The 24,950-nt window shown below is 39.8% G+C and overlaps 1 protein-coding gene across 1 annotated transcript; it reads left to right on the top strand.

Moving 5' to 3' along the window:
* The first annotated feature begins 3,954 nt into the window (after positions 1 to 3,954).
* Positions 3,955 to 24,006, top strand: atp1b2a (ATPase Na+/K+ transporting subunit beta 2a). The gene is made up of 7 exons (XM_035410138.1): positions 3,955 to 4,512; positions 14,439 to 14,567; positions 15,074 to 15,178; positions 15,466 to 15,671; positions 16,357 to 16,416; positions 17,554 to 17,649; positions 18,414 to 24,006. The coding sequence occupies exons 1-7, from the start codon at positions 4,401 to 4,403 to the stop codon at positions 18,582 to 18,584; spliced, it is 879 nt and encodes a 292-aa protein (XP_035266029.1). The 5' UTR covers positions 3,955 to 4,400; the 3' UTR covers positions 18,585 to 24,006.
* Positions 24,007 to 24,950: the final 944 nt, after the last annotated feature.

Genomic DNA, 24,950 nt, shown 5'->3' with positions numbered 1-24,950 from the left:
AGACTGACACCTCTGGGGAAAAAGGACTGTTCCACTGCTAACACGTTATCTATTGAAAAACAGCAGTAAGGTCATAACATAGACTGGTGCTGTTTAACAGAGCAGTGTGTGTTTGCATGCGTGACATATCCCCCCCCCCCCCCCCCCCCCCCCCCCTACATTTTTCATACATCATATCTCAGTCTCGTGCATGCATTTACAGTGATATGTTCCATTCCATTTTGTTTTGTCATCTTCTACCTCTTTCTTTCCATTGAGTGTACAGTATACACCCCATCCCCTCAATGATGACAAGTGGTGTAGTCCAGCTTCACAAATAGCCAGGGAAGCTAATAAAACCTCCAATATGTCAGTGTAGACTGACCTTAGGTAGTAATTTTACAGAACATCTGTAATGCTCTTTTTTTTCTTGCTTTCTTAAAATGTAAACATCCAGACCACCATTATGGAATTTTGCAGCAAAGGTACCACATTTCCTGTTATTAGTCAGATAGCTGGTCAGGTTTTGTCTATAGATGAAATGGTTGAATATCCAAAAGAGTGGGGATGGGAGGTAAAATGGAAATGCTCTGTAACCCTGTCGTTATGTACAGTTGTGATATTTGTGAAGGAGATGTGGGAACCTTGAAATATGTTTTGAAAGAAGTGTAATTATGACAATCTTATTGAGAAATGCTACTTACAAATTCATATAAAGAATTATGAATACTAGTCCACAATGATAAAGAATATGGTAATAATATTGTTATAGAGTAAATAAATTAAGAATAGTAAAAAACATTAATTTTGAAAAATGTCATTATATTCAGTTGCCAAAATGAACATGTGTAAAAATCACTTTTTTGTAAATTCTTCTGTGCACACAGCCTATTAAAGTTTGAACATGTATGAAGCTTGTATACAGTTCACTTTGGAAATGTACATTTCCTGTGCCAATTTTTCTTTTTTTACAACTTTAATAGCCAGCATACATTCCAACCTTTTGTGCACTCTCTCGTCACAATCATAACACTATTGAGTTGACTTTTATGAGATTGGTGAACATATTGGGTGGAGGGGATTATTATTATTCACATCAATATGTTTATATGTAATCATATATGAATTCACATGAATACACTGAAAGACGACAAATTATTATGACTGCATTTTCTAACTGGTCCAGACAATATAAATATTATATAAACACATGTAGAAAATCAAAAGGACTTTAAATAATGACAGGGTCCACTTTTCTTGAAAAGAAAATACAATATATCTCATGAGTCCTCAATCTGTTGCTATCAATAATTGCAGCTACATCTCAATCATGTTGTTTCATGCCAGGAGAGCCTGATAGATGTGTGCAATATGGTCATGTATTGTGATGTATTATAAAGGTTGAAAATATTTCATCCTGCACAATCAATCATCCATAATGACTGCTAACAGTGGTATCCCTCCATGTCATAATGCAGGAAATACTATTACACCCCCTCAAATCCAGTCCACTTGTACAACGCAATGTGGCAATACATCTCCCAGCATCTGTGGTGCACACTTCAGAATAAAGTGAATCTGGACTAATTTCAATGAATGCGTTGATGTGCTGGTGTGTGTAAAATGGGCTATCTCAGCTAACACGAAAAGTTTCAAAAATGGGGAACGCTGTAATATGCCTGTTTGATCCCTGGCACCCTGCAATGTCCCCTGTCGTTTAAACTGACATTCGAAGAATATCCAGGAAACCAGAGAAGTTTCTATATTGACAATGTTTATCTTAACTTTCTGGGAATGTTCTAATTGCTAAAGAAGTGTCAGCTGGGCTTGATTCTGGCTTTATTGACTGATTGTGCCAGACGCAATCAAGCCCGTGACATGTGCCTGCGTATTTCACGTACATGTTATAAATGACATGTAACTATACAGTACATCTCGCTGAACCAGACTGCACCTTGAGTGCACACTACTGCTGCAAAGTGGCTGAAGTTGCCCTGGTCTTTGCCAGTCCTAATTTGTTTCTCTATAAATGTATACCAGCGCAAGGCTGATTTTGTCAAGTTTTTGTGGTGACTCTGGTCACTGACAATCCCTCCCTCAAAATAAAAGTGATCTCATGTTTGCCATTTTATGCCGGTCATGGCATTTTTTGTTTCATTAAAAATCCGTATTTTCCCTGACTTCCTGTGGAAGTGTTTACAGAGGTACCGAAAGCATTCTGCAATACAATCTGTATTTTCTATGCGTGTAAACTACTCTTCCGCATATTCTACTACCATATATTGTGTGATGCAACATACATATCTACATACATAAATAAATACATAATTTTAGGAGTGAACACGACTATGAACTATGAACAACTCTGAATAGCCAGATTTCATCCCTATTGGCCTGATACAGTAAGTTAAAATAAGAGCAAATTGTCATTTCCATCTCTCCCCAACAGAGGGCAGCCTAGCATCTAGACTAAACTGCACTCCACTGCACCCCTCTCAGACATAGAGGCATCCAAGTAACATTAAACCTCAATGTTGCATCTAAGGCCCATACGGCTGTCTGTGCCGACACTGAGTAATTCTATCTTAGCAAACAGCTTAAAAACCAAAACAGCAATATATTATACTTGTTAATATTCAGTTTATGTCAGACATAGTTATGTAAGCACAAATACTGAATAAAGTTTATATTGAAATTGCTCATGTTCTACAAAACAGAGAAGGGAGCTGCCATCATTAACCATCCTACCCTATGCCAATCATGGAGTATATTCACTTGCTGGCACTAATACTGTACACGTCTGCTCCATCGCAGAGCAGACTCAACAGGGAGGGAGGGAGAGAGAGCAGACTGCAGCAACAATTCATCACAGTGCAAGACCTCCAGCAGGAGTTAACCCCTGCGTAGCCAAAATTCGGAACCCTGCAACAGAATGCTACACTCATGTAAATAGCTTTACAATGTGCTACATCAGGGGTGCACAACTCCAGTCCTGGAGAGGTGGTCTGTGTGCTGGTTTTTGTTTCAACCAATTACCTTAGTTTATAAACTACACTGGTTCACTCCTGCACTTGAGGACAGTAAAAATCTTTATAATACACTAGCGGTCTGTGTCTTTAGCTGGTAGCTTATACACATGTCAGATAAAGATGCAGTATGATTGAGCTCAATAAATAAGCACAGAAGTTGGCAATAAATCCTGAAACGGATCGGCCCTTGTTGTGCCCCTCTGTGCTACATCAATAAGAAACCTGAGACAAAGCTGTGCCAATGCACTGTCATAACCACTGCAGATTTTTTTTTTAAATGTTTTTTTTAAACTGGATTCATATCCCAGACCTCACTGTGGAGAGATATGTTGGTGTTCAAATAAAGATCAGGTTACAAATCGTTGCATCGCTGAAATACAAATAATTATTTTTGTGATTAGCTCAGACAGCGCACTGGATTTTCTTTTCGATTGCGCTCAAAACCGCATAAATGTGGGATTCCACGCATTTCTCCCCAATATTCTAATCTACAATATTTTAAAGGTTCTCGTATAGCCTATCGTTTCATCAGTACACCGTTTAATATAGAAATCCTATATTTCACTTCAATGAGAGCACAGATTCCGTATTTGTAATGAACATGTGCATTAAGTATTAGATGACAGCCAAATACTTTGATATGGCGGTTTGCTGAAATATGGCATTAAGCCTTTCACATTAGGCCGTCACTACCACAGTTCTCGACAAGAGTGAAGGAATCCCTGCAACAATGATTGGACTGGCGAACTGACCTGTCACTCACATTATCAGCAGCGGTGAGATAGCGCACAGGCGCAAAGAAGGCGGGGTCGATACGTGAATGGTGAGCAATCATTGGTTGAAACTCAGAAGCTGCAAGACACGTACATTGGGAAGGGCGGGCGTTGTGTCGTCTGTTCTGCAGAGGAAAAGGGGGAGGGGAGGGGGATGTGGGGGGTGCAGAGTGGGACCGGGCTTAAAAGCCAGAGAGTGTTTTACCGCAGTATCACTATATTTCTGCATATCTCTCCCGCATTCTGCGGCAGTCAGGTTAGTTTGGGGGGAGGGAAACCCATCTGGTAGGTAACGCAGGCAGTCTCACTAGCTCATCCATTTTTTTAGTTTTTATTTCATAAAATAAGAGACACTGCAGGAATATTTCTTAATATTGATATTTATTTGAACAGAGCCGTTTTGACAGTCATACATCGGAATACACACGTATTTGCTTGAGAGTCGCTTGGTCATTTAAACCACAGTTTTAACTTTTTTTTTGCGACAGATTTGAATCCATTTGCCTTCTATGTTGACATTTTAAACATCACCCTAGGTCAAAAACATATATAGCTAATAAGGGATAGGCTTATAAAAATAGTGAAGTAGTGCGGGACAGAGGCAAAACGTAAATCGAAAATGGCAAAGGACAGTGAAAAGAAGACTTGCGGCCAGGTGATGGACGAATGGAAGGAATTCTTTTGGAACCCGCGGACCCACGAGTTCCTGGGCAGGACAGCGAGCAGCTGGGGTGAGTCGAACCGCGGTTGTCACCCGTCTCCCCAATTGCCCCTCATCCCCAGTCATGCAACTCCTCTCTGTGTCCTCCTCTCTACAGTAGACATATACAGGTATCATAAACCGGCACTGCTTTCCGGAAAAAAAAAATCCGACGAAACCACATTTCATACTGTGTCTTGTTATTTGAGTGAATTCTTTTAGATGAATTATGTATTATGTTGCAATTCAATATTATTTCCAACAACAGACATTCGGAGTTTTCAGTGTGCGCATTTACCATTTCAGGTGCAATTTGAAAACTGAAATTAATCTGATGCAGTGGTTATGCATGGGCAGTGCTACATTGGTACATATAGGTCTCTGCAGCACAGTGCTGAAGCACAGGATTTGCAATGCGGCATATGTGAATATGAAATATGCCAACAGTAGTCGGTGGATTTTTTCTGCATAATTCGATTAATTAATTTCACTGAACATCCAGCGCAATGCGTCTGGACGTGTTTTGTTCTACTTTTCTTTGGAAGGGTGCATATTAATGAAGGAATTGTAGTTTATAACAATAAAGGTTTATCTAAGGCGGGCAGTGTTTCACGCAGGCCTCTTAAAATTTAATGCGGATTACTGTATCATATGCTCTCTCTCTCTCTCTCTCTCTCTCTCTCTCTCTCTCTCCACACACATACACTGTTGGTTACCACACCCCACAGTATTTTCTCGCATAATATAATTTAGGCTAACATGTCCATTTGTGGTGTCTAATGTACTATTCGTATCTCTTTGTCCTAAATATAATTGTGCACCAATTATGTGAGACCCTTTGTATCTTTCTCTTTTTCTCCCATCATTCTCCATATATTGACAGATTTTGCTTTCGAAAGTATATGCATACACCCCAACTAGGATGGAGGGAGAGAGAGCAAGAGACTTAACAAAAGTCATGGGGGACATGCCAATTTGTCATTCTTGTCATACATTTTCCCAGTGATACCAGGGCAGTTGATACGCATTTCTTCTTCGAAATAATTTGGCAATAGGAAGACTGACATAGGCTGTACACACAGAGACACACTTGGACTTGTACACGCATACACAGGGGCATAGCTAGGAATTCTGCACCTCTGAAAGAATATTACTCTGGGCCCCCCCTTTTTAATAAAACAAATAGAATTTTTTTGGCTGCCCCAACCCCCCCCCCCCCCCCCCCCCCCGATAGCTATGGGCCCCTAGAATCATCACCACCTTTCACCCCGCTAGTAAACGCCCTGCACACACATAGCTAGAAGCATTTACTCCTCTTCCCTCAAAAACATTTCCCTAGAATTGCTTGATGAGTACTTGCCTATTATAACCAGTAAATCTGTTTGATTTGAAGTTGCATGATTAATATTGGAAACATTTAAAAAATTAAATACCGATACCACTTAACAGTCAACACTATTAAAGCAATACAAATGCACCGGTATTCAAAATTAGCTTGTGATGCAGGATGCAAATAATTGGATCAAACTTCAAGAGGATAGGGGATATATGATGTAATGATAACTTGTTCATGCCCTCCACGTATGTGTTTGTGTGTGTGTGTGTGTGTGTAGATATAGATAGATAGATAGATAGATAGATTATCCCATCCCAGCAGTAATCCCATCCATCCCAGTTTCAGTTTTTCTATGCCTCTTTCATAAGGTGTAATATGCATAATGTTAGTTCTGAATGCGGTTTTAGCTTGATAATATCAATTGGCCTGCAGTGAAATTGAGAGAATTTATTATAAGAATATGACCTACTGCCATTTCCCCCATGACTTTCTTTAAGAGTAACTAGCAGTCTCTCTATCTCTCTGTCTCTCTCTCTTTGTTGCTATAATTCCTATCTCTAGTCATACCACACATATACACACACACATGCACACACATTCTCTGACACACATCGTGAACACAGTTGCCAGGATTCTTTGTGAATGCAGAGTCTGTGGACCTAAAGTTTGATATGATATGTAAACATTGCTTATGCATTGAGAAAAGGAGAAAGAAAGAAAGAAAGAAAGAAAGAAAGAAAGAAAGAAAGAAAGAAAGAAAGAAAGAGAAACAAATCACATTACGAAAAATAACATGAATTTATTAATCCGGGATTGACATCAATATGGAGCGAGGGAAAGAGAGGATTTAGATGAGTAGAGGAGAGAAGGATTTGGATGTGGAATATAGAGAATGGTGAAATGTGGATACAGGGTAGTGAATGTGTGAATGTGTCTGGTTTTCCGTATCTCCGATAAAGGTATATGAGTCGCTGCCAATCTTACTTGCTGATTCATTTGTGTATCCAAAACATGGCACATTATGGCACTTCAGCATTTACACACCGCATCTGCCTTTTGGTTGTTGTTTGATTGCAGTCCTTTTGTTATGGTGAAAATGCTTAAATTAAATGACACAATTCACTGCAAACATAATAATATCACTACATACAACCTGCCCTAAACTAAAACACATCACTAGTGTGTTGGAACTGAAATCAAGTGTTATTTTTGAAACAGCATTGTATTCTTTTTCATTTTATTTTATTGAAATTTACATATATACAAGACCATACAAAAAACAGACAAATGAATAGATATTTTAACAAGTTCTATTAACCAAAGGTGAACTGTCTGACAAACAATCACAATAACGAGAAACATAAACCCAAACAACAAATAGGAGTAAGAGTGCGAGTCTGAGGGCACAGGGGCAGTGGGTAGGCCCACAAACACATACACCAATACCAGGAGCACCTGAGCCTACCCACAATCAGTGATGTACACATATTATCCCCAATAAGCGTCTAACATTGCTGTTAGATTGGTGTCCTTGGACAAATCCTGTCTGGTACTATTATTGATAGCAGGATTGGGTCCAGTCTTTCAGATAAAATCTTTGCAAAATTTTTTTGTCAACATTCAGTAATGAAATGGGCCTATAAGAGACTGAGTCCTCAGGATCTTCTGGGAGACCTTCTTTGGAATTAAAGATATTGAAGCCATTTGCGATAGGGGTGGTAAAGTTTTTGAAGAAAATGAATGAGCATACATTTTCATTAAAAGTGGCTAAATGATCCATCAATTCTTTAAATATTTCTGGGGGAAACCCATCAGGACCTGAGGCATTCCCCAAAGGCAGTCCATCGATTTTCTCCTCCACTTCAAAGCAAGATATTAGTATTATTGGAAATGACCATGTTGCACCATATGATTTCTAACATTTTGTGTGACAGATTGAGATGTGGACAGATAACGTGTTTCATTTACAGCAGTTGTGTTTTCCTGTCCGATTCTTTTTGACCCCTGTTCTGAAGACTGGCAGGCTCTCTAAGCCTGGCTCCTTAAAGCTTGCTAATGAGGGACAAGGTTATTTCTGTGGCAGGGAGATTCATTAACACACTTTTGGAATGACAGAGATGGTACCCCTCAAGGCCGCAGAGTCCACCTACTCCTAGGGCTGCATGTAATCCCTGTCACACACACACACACCCCTCCCCCCTCCCCCAGTGCTCACAAATTCTGATGGGTATTCCATTGTGGGTTAGAATGGACCTAGAACTGGATCCCCTTCCTGGGACAAGATACTACAACACCATGGGGATGAGGAACCCTGTGTCATTTAATGCCTTTACAGTTTCATCAGGGTACTGTTTAGGGTACTGTACACTGTGGGGAAACAAAGGAAATTGACAGGAAAGCTTCTCTGCATACATGCCTGCCCAATACAGTCTTTTTTTCAACTATATTTAAACTGTGATGTCAACTGAGAAGGAAAATGGGATGATCTGAGGAATCAAGGTGGGTCTGGATTGAAAAGAACTGGGTGGCCAGTCATCCATTGTGCATTGAGAGAAGTGCCTTGGGAATTTAGTCAATTAATTAACTAATCATGGTCTTCAATCAAGACTAATATGTAGAATCAGGTGTCTTAATGCTGGGCTAAATCAAAATCGACAACTGCCCTGTTTGGATCGGATTGGACACCCCTGTACTAACCAATGACAATTACACTTAGCATCATCTGTTCAGCATGGGAAACCTGCAGGGCGGTGTGGCAGCTGGCAGATGTAAAGGTTCAAGAATGATGGCTACTGCGCTTTCATTTTCAGTTAGCTGGGGGAACAATCAGTACCTGCTTCAAAGGCCTTATTGATGAATCATATGGACCTGCTGCACTCTGCAGTAAATGGAAAATCCACCGTAAAAAGAAAGCAGCAGAGAGAGGAAGAGCACTTAAGAGCACAGTGTGTTACTTCTCTGTGAAACGCTACTGGCAAGAGATCAGCTTCATCCCATCACATTCACCCAAACCCTGGATAAATGCCTAGTTCCTGCTGGCTGCTGTTGTCCTTCTCCCCATTTTCAGCTAACAAAAACGACAAACCAATAATCATGTAGTTAGTGGGGGGCAGCAACCTGCAAAGTTGCAGGATGTTACCATTAAAGAAGGAACAAATTAACAAAAACTAAATCAATTAGTGTTGTTGACTTTGCAGTTTTGCCACATGGCTTTGCACTTTACGATGTCTTCTGGTTCCAATAAAGCGTCTCTGGTTTGAGAGTGAGATCATGGGCAGAGGGGAAAAAGGCAAGTTGGGATATAAAGAAATGGGATGATTTTATGACCACAGCAAAGGTTGGGCCAGCTTTGTTGCCCATGAGTGTGTGTAGTGCTGAGTGTACAGTCTGAGAGAACGGATGAGGTGGTAAGCAATAATGAAGCATCCATGCACGCGCACACACACACACACACACATATGCACACACACACACACAAACACACACACACACACACACACACACACACTCACACTCATATACTGGAGGCTCTGCTCCCAAAGTCCCCTATCTCTTCTCTGATACGATCCTACTGGTTCATATGCACCTCGCTGGGTCCAAAGGCCTTATGTGGTTGTGCAAGTGAGGCATACAGTACACATATACGCTCCCACGCCCTCACATTCACTCCCATCTCATTGGTTTGTCATTCTATACGGGCAAGGGAATCACATATTGATTGTTTCTCACTTCAGTGAAACCTCCCACGATGTAAAATAAACCAAAGACAGAAATCCATGTGGAGCGTTTATGTATTGATGTTAGTGCTGCATCATGGATATTTGCATTCATTCTTGCGTTTGTATCCCTGTGCAAGGGACAGAAACATTTACAGAATCAATTTATTTAATTAGCACTGAAGGGCTCTCTCGATTCAGAACAGCTCTGACATACATAATCACATGTCCCACATGGTTGGAAAGCAAAGAAATACATTTTAAAAAATAAGCCCAGATGCAGCATAAATTATGAGCAAAAACAGTCGTCCCTAGTTTGTGCTTGGTATAGAAAATAGAATCTATGAGAAAATACTTTTTTGTTCAAACACAGTGTATGAAGACTGAAGGGGCTGAGACATCATATATATGTCAGTTTCCAGTTTCCTCATTATCACTTTATTCTGTCTACATTGAACTGCTCTACAATAAAAGAAAAAAACTTCATCAATGTGTTGGTCTGAGGCCACTGATTAGCATGATTTAGTCTTGCATACAGATTATTTTATAGTCCTTGTTTTGGTCTCGTTCACTTGCTTTGCTGTATATTGTACATGTACATTAGATATAATAATGTTATTGTGCTCAAACGGTTAGTGTCTCGTGAGGCACAATGTTTTCATTGTGTGGGAGCAAGCTGTAGCTCGGGAGGAGCGGTGTGGACAGTGGGAATGCTGAAGTGGTGAGTGGGTGACAGGTACTGTAGGCATGGACGGGGGAGTGGGGAGAGAGATGAGATGAGTGAGAAAGTCCAGGGATGAGTATGAGAGGGAGAAAAGAGTGGTATCAATTTTGTATCAGCTGTATTTAATAGTGGGGTAGTGGCAGTGTGGAATAGTGGGGTACTGTTGTGTGGAATTGTGGGGTAGTGTAGTGCGGAATGGTCGGGTACTGTCGTGTGGAATTGAGGCTAAAGATCTATAATGGTACGCGAAAGATTTCATATCTTGGTTATGGGTACACTATTGGTGTACATGGTAGCAGAACGTTTTAACTGCGGATTGTTTCAGGAAATATTCAAGCTTCATGAATTAATTATATGTGTAATGGTGTCAGCACCTCTGCTATATTGTAGAGGACCTGTTTGTCCCACGGGTCTGTTATTCCAAAAGCAAGTGTTGCTCTCTCTCTCAGTAGTGCTTTCCAATCCATTAATGTTGTTTAGAATGCTGTTGTTCCACAGTCAACATCAAATCTCTCCAAATGAGTCTACTTTCCATCGCTTGATATCCAAAAATACATAATGTTTTGCTAGAGCACCAGCTAAGGTCTCAGCTGCTTTGTTTTAATGAGCTTTTATGCACTTGTGAGTCATTGGCTTGAAGGCAAGAAAGAGAGAGAGAAAGTTAGGGGGCAGATGTATGTTTTGAGAACTGAGAGAATGTGACGGATATGGCGGCTGTGACAAGCCATTTCTAAAGTGTCATTTGAAAGCTGATGTGACATCTCTGTTAAGTGTCATTAAAAATGGTCATTAAGAGAGGAAGAACAGCATCATCGCTGTAATGCCGATGAAGGCAAACCAGATGGAATTGGGGGGGACAGAGAGAGACAGACCTTGGCAGTGAAGGGGGTAGAAAGCTGAGCCCATAAAAGCTGAGCCTTTCCATTACTTCAGGAAGATTGCTTCACCTGCCTTCTGCTGGCCTTTGGCTCAGACTGTCATCTCTGCTACCAATGTCATTCCCCCAATGACAGGAGCTCACAGAACCTCAGACGTGACTGACTGTGCTCTGAAGTGAACTCCCCCAACCGTTTCCTCCAGGCATCACCCGTACGCCCACTCTACACACACACACACACACACACTGTCCTTACATCATTCTTTCACTCCTTTCTTGCTGCAATTAATCTTTTCATAAAAACAAGCCTTTCAAGCTTCAATGAATCAACATTTATCAGCAGTATCCACAGGGACGGTGTGGGTGTGTGCATGTACATGTGTACGTGTGTGTGTGTTTGTGTGTGAGTGTTCTTTCAGCAGTTCCGTAAGCAAGCGTGCAGTGATTTTCTCTGCATATTATCTTTCTGACCCTGTGTTGGAGCACACTTCTTGGTGTGTGCCAGAGTATGTTTAAATATTCAAGTGTTTGGGTACTCCTATTGGGTAATGTGTGAAATATAAGCATTCTGAACAGGCTGGAGAGACACAAAACATGTAGAAATTGTGAATCCTTCTGTATGCAAAGACAGCCCCTGATGGCCATGTCCTGACTCTCCCCTAGAAGTAATATGCCCACTGCTGTTTTCTACCCTGTCGCTGGGGCAATGCAGCAGGGGGAGGAGGAACGAGAGGGCAGGGGAGGGGGAGGAGGCAGGATGAGCTGCTGGTTGGAGCACAGAAAGACAACATTTGCCGTTGGCAATGAGAGACAACGGAGGGGGAAAATGAGGAAATGTAGAGCGAGATGGGGGAGGGGATAATCCCAGCTGAGACTAACTGCCCACTCCCCTCAATCTCCTTCATTCAACCTTCCCCCTTCATTCAAGCTCGAGCCCCCCCCCCCCCCCCAAACATACACACGCACACACACACGTACACACTTCCTGAAATTTAGGTTAAATAGCTGAGAGATTGAGAGCAATGTGGAGATGCCAAAAAAAAGATAGGGGGACAAAGAGAAATAGAGGCTGCCTGGGTTTAGAAGTAAAGAGGATTATGTCTTTGCACTGTCTGTTCTGACATTTGGTCAGTGGTGTGTTGGTTTGAGGGAGAAAGGGGTGGATTGAAAGAGAAACAATGAAATGTTCATATATAAAAACAATGACCACTACCGCAGTGTGTTTGCAAGTCTAAATGCAGTCCAAGAGTCTTGGTCTGTATTTTCATTCTAATACTCCTGTAATTTCTCAAACCCATTGCTTTTATCTAACGCCAAACAGTAAAATAAATACATTATGTATTCATTTGCGGAGACCCTGATACATGACAACCTGCAGTTTTTACTAATAAAAACATACCTTGTCATCTAGCCCATTTATAGAGCTCAGTAAGTTCAGAATATATCATTCATTCATTGAAATAATAGCAGTGAACCCTCTGGTCTAGAGTCTAAAGGGTTGAACCACGACACCCCACACCATTTTGACATCATAACTGGACTGCCTTTTTGTTAACTCGTTGACTGACACCACTGACAACCAGACAGACCTGTTCCTAGACAACCATCATGCTGCACAAGTCTTTCGTAATCATCAGTGACCTACCTTGAGCATATAGACAATGAAGTCTAGCAATCCAATTACGTGTTTAGGAGTATGAATGGAGGTGGAAACAGTTGCATACCCACTGCTCCTCAGACAGGTCTTACAGTCCCCATTCTCTTGTTGGGGTTCAGCTCAGCACTGGTGGAGAAAAAGAAAACACTATTGTCCACAAAGCAGGAAATTTCTGTCCCAATAATCACAAAATGAAGGACAATGGCATATGGCAATCGATGAACATATGGTTATCCGGTGGTGAGGGAAAAACAGAGCAGGAGGAGTGGAAAGAGAGAGAAAGAAAGCCAGTAAATGTGATTTTTCATGTAACACTCGGAAGCCTTCTTAGAGGAAAAATTACAGTTGTACTCAAAACAGAACTCTGTTTAAAATATAAAATTACTTTGTTTTATGATGTGCATGAAGTTCTGTTTACACTCAGGAGTGAATAGTTCAAAACACATCTTGTTTCTGACCAGAGTGTTCCTTTTTAAGGACCAGAATCCATGCAGATTATGTCTTTTCAGTCACCTGCTGATCAGTACTGGGGGGATGACATTACAGTCTGAATTGTGACTTTAATTTCACCATTAAGAGATGGCGAACAGACCAATGAGAACTGTGTAATACACAGAACTGCCCCCTGGGATGCTTCAGATGCGCTATGCAACAAATAATGCTAAATTTTTATCTTGGGTGTTGCCATACCAACACAACAATATTTCTCAAAACAGTGTTTCTCAAAACAATATTTTTTGAGAATAGGAAGAACACAGGTAAAACACCAATCTCCAAACTTCTCAGCTTCAGGAATAAAATTTCTGATAAAGAATTCATATCTGAATAAGTCAAACAGTGTAGTATGAGTGACAGTCTCAAGCCAGTCAAGTGAAATAGCTGTCAAGGAAGTGGTTCTGTGGCCACAACATTATTGGTTTGAACCTGGCCTGAGGCACTGTTTTTGAACCCATGAGAAAGGTGCTTAAGCTGTATGACCTCAGGGAAATATCTATGTGCATTAATGGATAAATATGTAAGATGTAAGCTACTTAGGTTGCCCTGGAAAGACATCTGCTATGCAAATAAATGTAATGTTCTCAATTAGTTAATGAAAAGAGCTCAGTATAACTGGTTTAACAAGATCACAATATCAGGTCGCAATGCAATGATGAAAATGACTTTCAAACATTGAAGCCAATAATATATGAATTTGCTTTTCACTTCGTAAGTCAAAGTTGATGAGAATAAAGGAAACCTCAGGCAGAGTGACTGCAACCCAAACTATGAGCAGTCCACTTCAGTACAATGATCCTCTAAGCATTTTGGCTGTCTTTAATGTATTATTTTATTGTAGTTTTTGTAGTACTGATTCATAATCGTTTTTGAGCTTGATGTTGAAGTAACAAAGGAGTAAAGTCCATGAGAAAACTAATGTCTGTTAACTTATTACATACTAGGTAGGGCAAGGTAATATACAACAAGACTTTATTCATGTAAGTGAAAAGACAGATATCTCACTGAAGGCATTTCAAACTATCTGAGCCCAGAGTTTTATGAATGTGTATCTGTTGCTGGTAGTCTGTGTAGTGTTGTCTGTGTGTTTGTGCTCATGTAAGAATATACATGATATTGCATATAACTGGGTGCTCCTGAATATCTCCCCAGGTTTAATCCTGCTGTTCTATCTGATCTTCTACATCTTCCTGGCTGGCATGTTTACCCTCACCATGTATGTGATGCTGCTGACCCTGGATGACTACCATCCAACCTACCAGGACAGGCTGGCTACTCCAGGTACATACACACACATGCATATTCATGACTGACGGATAAAAAAAATACACACATGTAGAAACACGCACACATGCACACCCTTCTCTTAAATACTTGAATCGATCAACCCTGTAAAAGTCTTTATGATGAGTAATGTTTGAATCTTGATGCAACATGTCCATGAAAACTCTCCAGGTCATAGAATCTGTCAATATTTTGAGTTCTCTGTATAATGGGTTCCTGGGTGAACCGAATAATGTCAATAAATATGCACTGGGATAAAAAGACAAAATATTGTATTAAAGGTTGTTAGAGAAAAAAGATGAGTTACCTGACCATTCATTTAATCACAGCAGTTTTATTTGAAATGTAACGTAGCTGGAATATTTAATTAGCCATCACTAAGTTGGTTGTCATTTTGCCAAATTCCAAATTCCAAGTGTTAAAAGTGAAGTATTGGGACCCATCTTTGTTTTCCCACCTGCAACTGTTCCATTTCTGTCCCTCCTACCCACTTCTATCCCCAGGCATGATGATTCAACCCAAGGGAAAATCACTGGAGATCATTTACAGTATCCAGGACACGGAGAGCTGGGACATGTATGTCCAGAACCTGAACAGCTTCCTTGACCGTGAGTGCCTGGGCTGGTTGGTGTGTCTATGCAGCCTACTTATGTGAGGGGACATAGCAGTTTGGAAAAGCAGTATCATTTCAGCAGAAAAGTGTGTGTGTGTGTGTGTGTGTGTGTGTGTGTGAGAGAGAGAGAGAGAGTGAGAGTGGGAGAAAGGCAACATCGATAGCCTACAATGCACCATAAAACATAAATAACATGCTACTAATAATAACTATGACTTTGTAACCCCCTCCCCCTCCCCCCCACCCCCCCCCCCACCCCCCCCCCCACACACACACACACAGCCTACAACGAATCTCTGCAGGTCCTGAGCAACAAAGAGTGCCCCCCGGATGTGTACTTTACACAGGAGGACAGTGGAGAGATCCGGAACAACCCGAAGCGTTCCTGCCGGTTCAACCGCACCCAGCTGAAAGACTGTTCGGGCCTCGAGGACCGCTTCTACGGCTACAACGTGGGCAGGCCCTGTGTCCTCATCAAACTGAACCGGGTACGGGGAGGGCCCATCGGGGCAGTGCTACATCAATGACATTTCAGATCTCCTTTGTATTGTGTCATAAACGAATCCAAAAAAGATACATTTTAAATGGGCAATTTACCACGTTCTGTTGGTAAATGGTAAATGGACTACATTTATATAGCGCTTTTATCCAAAGCACTTTACAATTGATGCCTCTCATTCGCCAGAGCAGTTAGGGGTTAGGGGTTAGGTGTCTTGCTCAAGGACACTTCGACATGCCCAGGGCGGGGTTTGAACCGGCAACCCTCCGACTTGCCAGACAATCGGTCTTACCTCCTGAGCTATGTCACCCCCTATTGTCATTCTAAAGCCATTTAAAAGACTAATAATAATAATAATGATACATTTTATTTACGTAGCCCCTTTCCAGAGCCTAGAGTCACTTAACAAAGTTGAAAGGTTAAAAAGCAACAAGTACAGCAAATACAGAAGGCAAAACATATACATTGGTAATACAGAACAGAAGGCAGTACAAGATAACATACAAGACTGATGCATACATACATATTTATAATTCATTATTATATAGGAACACTGAGATAAATAGTTTTTCACTTCAGAACATCAGAACATTGACAGAGATGTCACAGGCATTTGTCTGTGCAAGGCCTGGGGAGCTGGTAGATACTATGTCCCTGTCCCACTCCCGCTGCAGGTCATCGGAATGTTCCCTGGAAAAGACAACGCGTCCCCATATGTCAGCTGCGCAGTCAAGGTGAGCTGATTTCTGCCCGATTACTGCACCACAGTCTGAACGGAAGGCCATCGACGAGACTGTTTGTCATGCACCTGAACTCTGTGTCCAAAAACAGTTTTCTGAGAATAATACAATTCGTATGGCATCTGTAAGAAATACGAATTTTCTTGTTTCTGTGTTATCCTTTGATGAACCCCTGGCGTTTCCCCTCTTGTCACGGTCAGGTCATTAAACATATTGTTGCCATGGAAACAAATAATCACCTGCTACTGCTCTGTAGGTGGTCATTTCAGGTAATCAGCTGGCACTGAAGCACAGTACAGTGTTAACTGGAATCATGTTTTCAGTACAAAGATGTTGAAATACACCATCAGTGCCAACTGTCTCAATTTCAAAATGCATTCAGGATATTTTATTACATTATACATTTTACTCTTTTTAGATCGGTTTCATGTATATTGCATTTCGATTTGAATGTGTTTATAGTCATATAGCCCTTGCAATATGTTGTGGTATGCTCGCATTTTCTTAAAGTAAAAGAGATCATAACTTTCACATTATGATTGTGAATTGTGCATTTCATCTGTACTTGATGTTCCAGAACATCCACCTGTGCAATTTTGATGCATATGTCGTACAATCCCAGTCAATGGTTACGTATGATCAAATGAGAACTTGAATCTTCTATTTTTCCAGGTGTCATTTTAAGAAAATTGTAAATTGGAGATTACTACTCCATGACTGTTTTACCTAATCTCTAGTCTCATTGTGTTTGAGTCGTCATTGCAATTTCATGCATCCATATTCATACCTTCCTTTGTTTATTTTTTACTGCTGCTGCCTCTCTTTCTGTGCGATCTGTCATGCATCCATCTCTCACCTCTCATTTACTTTCATTATGCACTCCTATCGCTCTCTATTCCCAGAGTGACGTAGTTGGCGAAGATGAATGGGTAAGGTGTGCAGTGCTGTAGATGTAGAGAAAAGATAGTCAATAGTTCTTGCCGGTAGAATATCTGGTGCTAACACTCATGTGAAAGGTGTGTGTGTGTGTGTGTGTGTGTGTGTGTGTGTGTGTGTGTGTGTGTGTGTCTATGATGGGGAGATCTGAACACTAGTGAGTTATTCTAAGGTAAATCCTTTTTTCTCCCACAGAAAGAAAACACTGACTTGATTCGCAAGCTCGACTACTACCCCACAGATGCCACCTTCAACCTCATGTACTTTCCCTACTATGGCAAAAAAGCCCAGGTATTAAGTCCCAGTGGGACCCAGCATCAAGACCTCTCCCTGCTGTGTGAAGATTTCTGTATCAGCGTAGCCTCACATGTGCTTCACAAACACATGTACAATGTCATAGTGCTAAACAGGGTCATGTGCGGTAACTTGTGATGTTTGAATCAGAGTTTTGTGGACACAGTGCAACATGCAGCTTTGCACCGGTAGCTCTTCTGTAAGGGCTTTCTTTGGCAGTGCGCAGTAGTTGTCAGGGACTTGCTAATAATTTTGGAAGCGGCTATAACCTTAAGAAGAGAAAGATTCACTACTAACACTCACTAAATTTATAGTAAATATCCATCCATGCTAATCTAATACAGTATGTCCGTGATAGATTGTTGTCTAGAAGTGTGGAAAACTGCCATGTAAACGCAGAATTTACTGTGATCATGACAGTCTTTGACTAAACTTTTGTTTAGCTCTCTGGTTCTCTTTGTGAAGGCATGGCCTCAGGGGACATGAGCCAACTTTATATCTCTCCATTCTCTCAACAATGTGTGACACCCTCCCACAGTCCGCTGCTCTCCCAGTTGCATTGAGGTTGTGCATGTTAGTTGTGTTCAGAATAAAGAGTGCCGGTAATTCAGTGCTAATAGCTCTGTGTTCTTACACTGCCACAGAGAGCAAGCATACTGTATATGTTACAGCAGCCCATCAAAGGGTTTGAATCGAGTGTTCTTTACAAAGACATGCAACTCTATCTCTCTCTCCTTATTTATATCTCCTCTCTCTACCAGGTGAACTACTCGCAACCCTTGGTTGCTGTAAAGTTCCAGAACATAACCTTCAATGCTGACGTCAACGTTGAGTGCAAGATCAACGGCAACTCCTTCGCCAACCCCACAAGCGAGAGAGACAAGTTCGCTGGACGCGTCTCCTTCAAGCTGAGGATCAACAGTAAAGAATAAAGCATCTGCCCTCCCCTTCCCCAGATCCCTCACAGGCGCGAATACACACACTAATGCACATATCCATGACCATGTACCAGCATTAGCACCCTGCACTGGTAAGCTGGCACTGTTTATATTTTTCTCCCTACTTGCTAAGTTTACTCATCATTGTTTGGCATGAAATTGTTTATGCTTCTAGTGTTCTGAGGATTCAGGGCAGTCAAGGAAGTACTGCAGCACTCCCCTCTCCTCTGCAGACCATTTCTGTCTTCCATCACACACATGTTGCTAATAGTCACAGAGAGCGCTGGTTGTCACTGCTGTAACCTGGCAGTGACCAGAAACACCTGATCCCATCGAGAGCGGAATCTTCTGGAATTTTGGCCTTCCTCCTTCCTCTTAAACTACTTTGCAACAGCCCAGCCCTATATCAATTGGCCATATTTTTACAAAGTATATTGCATTTATGAATCATATATGAGTATGCATAAGTTGATGAATTGACTTTCCTGAAGAAAGAAAGGGTGCCAGTTCTGAGTATATATTGACATGTGTTTCTGTGTGTAATGTTTGGGACATAGATATAATCTTGTACAGCAGTTTGATGTAGTCCATTTATATGCATGAGTGGCTAGGGAATATATTATATATGTATATGTATATGTGTGTGTGTGTGTGTGTGTGTGTGCGTGTGTGCGTGCGTGTGTGCGTGCGTGTGTGCGTGTTTGTGTACATATATCACTATATATATGCACAAAGCATTTCAATTGATTTATTGGCAAATAATTGGATAAACAGGTTTGTTTTGCTTCTTTGTTGCTACCCCCACACTCACCACACTTACTGTTCCAGATACAAACTACATTTATGTGTTACCTGATACAGGTAGTATGTATTTTGTTCAAGGAGAACTGCTTTTCCCATGTGGTCAAGCAGTTTTTTCACTCCATTCATTCAAGTTATAAAGGACATCTTAGGGTGATTTCATACTGCTGGCTACCACCATTAACTAAATTATTCTAAATGGGCATCAAATCCAATTCATGCATATCTAACCTAAAACATGGAGTGGTTTTGTCTTGGGGACACTGGATTTCCGAGAAGTTAAGTAGGTTTTTAATCTGTGCTTAAATCTGATAATGCTGATAGCAATGATGCTTTTCTGTCTATTGGGCCTTTAATTCCTCAATGCCTTTCAGCAGGTTTCCACTGGAACAAGGCCCTTCTAATCCCCAAAAGCCCATTTTCAAATTCACCTAGAAATCGGTTCAAAGAAAGCAAAACTTCCTGAGCTTGCATATTCATGCATGCACAATACAGCATATGCACACATGCACATGCACTCACACTTACGACCAAACACACACATACTTAAATTCATTCATATATGAAGGTCCTAAGATCTCATGGTACAGGTCTGTTTATATGTATGTGCACTGCATCAGGTTGTCATGTGTCATGTATGTAATACCAGTAGATGTCATTGTAATGTTTTGTATTGATTTGCACTGAACTTGCACTTAATACTTTATGCTTTATATGCAATCAATACTTATTTCCCTTATTCATATGTCTGTTCATTTATTCAATCCCCCACATCCCCTTCCTGAACAGATGTCTTATTCCCATATTAATTTCATGCGTTAAGCTCCTCCCTGGACCTTTGTTTTGAGAATATGTCCTAGTTTATCCGAATTTCCATAGTTATACGACGCTGTACCCCTGTCTAAGAGACATATCTACCACCTGTAGCCATTCCTACATTCATGGCACATATGGACATCTGTAGTGACTAGGTGGTGTGTCTACCATGGTGTCTTTGTTATGTGTTAAAAGGAAGAAACCAACCAATAACACTTTCTCTGTGCCACAGTGTAACAATGGCTAATGTAATAAAAACTTTGTGCTCTTTAATGTAATAACTGCCTGTTAGTGTAATAAGAATCTTGAATGCTTTGCCGGATAATGTAATAGCTTAGTACATTAACCTTGGATTCAAATATGTTTTGATATACCTCAGATCATACTTTAGTCATTTCCTACTACAGAAAAAATTCATATGTCATTTCTTACAATTTCTACAATTCATTCAACTGTATAATTCTCATGTTTGTAAACAGTATGATATGTATGATATGATAGGTAGGATACTGCACGTTTACTTAAATGCATATTTTACACCTCAAGTATTTATCCCTGGTCTGATGTTAATGTGTCTATGAGGGTTCATGTCGTAGTGTTTCTATATCTGTATGAGCCTTCTAGCGCAATCCTTTTTAAGTAAGTAGCAAAGTGTGACAATTGATATGACAGAAGACAGAAATTTTGGAATGTTATTACATTAACAGTTGAAGTATTACATTATTCATCAAAAAAGTTGCAACCCCCGGTTAATGTAATAACCCCCGCTTAATGTAATAAGTTATTACATGAACTGGCAATTACTACATTAAAGAGTACAATGTTATTGCATTAACCGTTTTCGTTACATTAACTATTGTTACGCACAGCCACACTGAAACATAGCTACTCGCTAGTATTCGCTACTGCACACCCTAGGTCTCATGATTGTAATGCGCAAAGAAGTAATGTCGATCTGACAGCAGTGTACAGCACGTCACGCTATGCTAGTGTCTGCTTGATTTCCATACTCAGGTGTGCATTCGAGCTGTTGCACATTGTCTAGCTTATATTTCTCACCTCCTTCTGTATGATGACTGGCACTCCACCAGTAACAGGGGCTTGGCCGCCTTCTTCCACACCTCCACAATATGATATACAAATATTCATTTTAGTCAAGGTAGAGACAATGGTTGAAGAGTTGTATAGCAATTCATTTATTTATAATCTGTTAATGTCTCCTAATCAATCTACCCTTCTAGTGGCTTCTTGTAGTCTCTCTTTTTAGCTCTATGAAAGTCTTTTTCATCTCATTTCTAATTTTTTTCAGTATTTCTCTTATCTCATTCTCTCTATCTCATTCTCTTGCTTCATCTAATTTTCTCTGTCTCCCTCTCTCTCAAACAACTTATACAGAAAGGCTCCATAAAAAAATATGTCCTCCGGCACTGTCCTCTGCTTTCTGTACTTCTCCTTTCATCCTTTATCTGTATCTGCTTATTTTATATCTTCAGTCACCCATGCCCTTGCCTTGCTCCTGTCCCACACATGCAAGATCTTTAGGACTTACAATAGCATAAACACCATCGAGTAGCTTCATACGACTCCAGATATAGCCAGTATATTTTAGTGAGTTATGGCTGTTGTATATATCAGTGTTGATTTGTGTGCATGTTGGGGTGACACTTAACTGTATACAGAACATTTCCCTCAACCAAAGACCCTTCGCATGCCGCATCACCTTTACTTACCCCATCTGTCCAATGATTTTGAGCTGGGACCATGGATCACACCAGGAAGTGTTCTGGCTGGATGATCTTTTTTGTGGCAGTTTTCCATAACTCCTCTATCTGGTTTCTGGAAGGCCAATTTAAATGGTTGTATTTATTTATTTATTTATTTATTTATTTATTTATTTATTTATTTATTTATTTATGTGAATTTATTTTTTAAACTACTTGCTGAATTTTATTTTGTGCTTATTTTGCTGGCTTTTTGCAATGAATCCTTCTTTATTTGAAGTCCAATTTTTTTTTTTTTTTTTTACAAGAAATGTATCATTTTCTGCCCAGAACGCTTAAGCTGCATTAGCATTTATCATCCCCCTAAAAATTATATTTCCTTTTGTCTAGTTTGGTATTTAAAAACAGCTAAAACTCTTCAAGTACCAGACTGTTACCCCTGAAAAATGTAAAAAGGAAATTTGATGACTTGACAGAATGTCACACAGTTTGATTCTTCTTTTTGTTTTACAATAATTTCTGTGCGCAGATATGGAGACACAAAAAAAAAGTTAGAGCAGTATCCTTTATTCATGTAGAGTGGGTCTGTGAAGTAAGTGTATGTTACAAACACATAAAAAGCCTGTGCAAGTTTTGGCTGGTGGGTAAATTTAATCCCAACCTAAACCCCCATCCCCCTCAGCGAACGCTCATAAACACAAATGGGACGTTCATGTCTTCATTATCATCATAGCACTGATCGGTGTTGCAGTATGCGACAGGCCTGTTTGAAGAAATATCCCTTTACTGCCATTCTGCTAGCTGTACCCAATCCAAAATAATATTATTTCCCTCCTTGAGTTGCACAGGACATGATGAACCAGGGCATAAAAGTATCACTAGCTGTTCATAACCTGAAATCTTTCAGTATCCTTCTGTAGGATTTATACTGTCATAATCTGCTAAGAATATATGAGTAATTTCTGATTTGTTCATTTAATTTTGTTTTCATTTTGACCTGGAGATGTCTTCTTAAAGCAATATTTATATATATATATATATATACCTTGTGTGGCTGTACATATATATTTTCTCCTTGGGTTGGCTATTTCAAAGATGGTGTAAAAGGAACTACTGAGTGAGAGAAAAAGAATGGGTATGTGTAAAAATCTATATATAAAAAGATTGGAATTCTGCCAACGCATAGTATAAAGATTAAAAACAAGGATGACTGGATTAAATCGTTTTTCAGACAAAGAGATTTAGCATTTTTACTCTTATTTTATTTTTAAGAGAATATAATACAATAGCTATGGATTGTAGTAGTTACTATAGATAGGTGAGCTGATAGCTATGTGTCAGCCAGTTATGTCTAACTGATGATGCATCAAAATACTTGAAGGGTGAACATCTATCAAGTACATGTGAATGATGCAGATGTTTTCGGTTTTGTCCTTTTGTTTTTCTTCTTGCTTTTACCTTTCTTGTTGTTTTTTCACTATTTTACAATCATGCTGTGCTTGTTGTGTTGTAATGCTTTTGTTACTTTTTTGTTACCATTCTGTTGAGTGCCCAGCATTTCCCAGGTCACAGTACATTTATGCAGTGTTTGTTCAAATAAAAATAAAAAAACAGCTTCTCATTACAATATTCATTATGTCTTATGCATCTATGTATATTGTTTCCTGAAAAATAATGTTTACAATGTGTAGAACAATCCTTACAATTCAAACAAAAATGTTTTTGAACATACAGAAACTTAAAATTGTTCAGCCAAGCCTTTACAATCCACTGGACAGTTTAAAATTGGAAGAAAACTGCACAGGTCATATGTCCTTGATTTGAAGAATAATTCTAAAGGTAGAAAGGATTTTATTTTTTTAAAGGTCATTGGAAATGTGTTTGGCGAACAAGTTCTTAATCTCTTCCTGTATAGCTGGCTGTTATTTGTTTGTTATTTTTGACAGCTATTTTTATTTTATTTTTATTTATTTTTTGCAGTCATTGTATTTTTCTTTTTGTTCATTTTCATTGTAAAGATACTAGAGAAACCAATAAAAATGACAATTAAAGAAAAAATTGTCCATCTAGTGAACCATCGCGAGTATGTTACTCTGCTTACATACATCAGCAACTGACATCAGCAGTGCACTATACAGAATAATGAGGCTTGGGACCATCTAGGACTCCTTGTCAGAAGACAAAATTTGCTACTGATCTCTCCATTAAAAATTCTAAACCTTTAAAAAATATAGTTTAAGGATATAATTTAGGATTTGGGAAATATAGAATTTTGACTCTAATCCACAACAATAATAATAATAATAGTACATTTATTTTATATAGCGCTTTTCATGGTCTCAAAGATGCTTAATTTTATTTTATTTTTCAAAATAAACCCTTCCCTGTAGAAAATCAAATGAAATCACAGTGGCCAGGTTGCCAGCATCACATTCATTAAGTCTGTGTTATATGCAAGCCTTAACGCAACATAAACACAGTAACGTCCCCCCATTCTCACCCCCTACCGTAGAGACACTCATTTGTAAGTTCTAATATATGATTTACTACTGAGATCAATTCACATCCACACCACCCACACTGAAGAAGAAGCTGCTGAGATAGGCAATTGCCCCCTCAGTACACTCATCGGGGATGCTAGTTTATATTTTTACACTACAGCTTTTCACAGTATTGTATCACAGGAGATCTGCCAACAATTCAAGGTGCAGCATATCAAATTGATGATGACCAGTGATCAGTAGACACCTGGAAAATCACTAGGAGACACTAATGCAGCTGTATCCTGAGAAGACCAGGGTGACTTATCCTACCCACTTTACACCTGCAGGATACAGCTACCTGCATTCTGTGCTAATGTAACCGACCAGATTCAAATCAATGTTAGAGCAAGGCTCAGCTAGTACTTCAAGTAAGAGCATGTGTTAGGTGAGCCACTCGAGTGTGCCATGATTCTACAGTGCATTCTACGAATATTTGGATAGTGAGAAAATTTCTGTTGTCTTGGCACAATGGATTTGAA

Source organism: Anguilla anguilla, chromosome 3 (assembly GCF_013347855.1).
Source record: "Anguilla anguilla isolate fAngAng1 chromosome 3, fAngAng1.pri, whole genome shotgun sequence".
NCBI classification, from domain to species: Eukaryota; Metazoa; Chordata; class Actinopteri; order Anguilliformes; family Anguillidae; genus Anguilla; species Anguilla anguilla.
Note: the sequence above shows the minus strand (reverse complement) of the source record. Positions and strands in the feature narration are given on the sequence as shown.

Bases quoted from the DNA above. Each gene is read 5' to 3' on its own strand.
- atp1b2a (XM_035410138.1), top strand. From the start codon at position 4,401: ATGGCAAAGGACAGTGAAAAGAAGACTTGCGGCCAGGTGATGGACGAA. The intron at 14,568-15,073 runs GTACATACACAC...TTCTATCCCCAG, and splicing joins GGACAGGCTGGCTACTCCAG to GCATGATGATTCAACCCAAG. The intron at 15,672-16,356 runs GTACGGGGAGGG...CTCCCGCTGCAG, and splicing joins TCCTCATCAAACTGAACCGG to GTCATCGGAATGTTCCCTGG.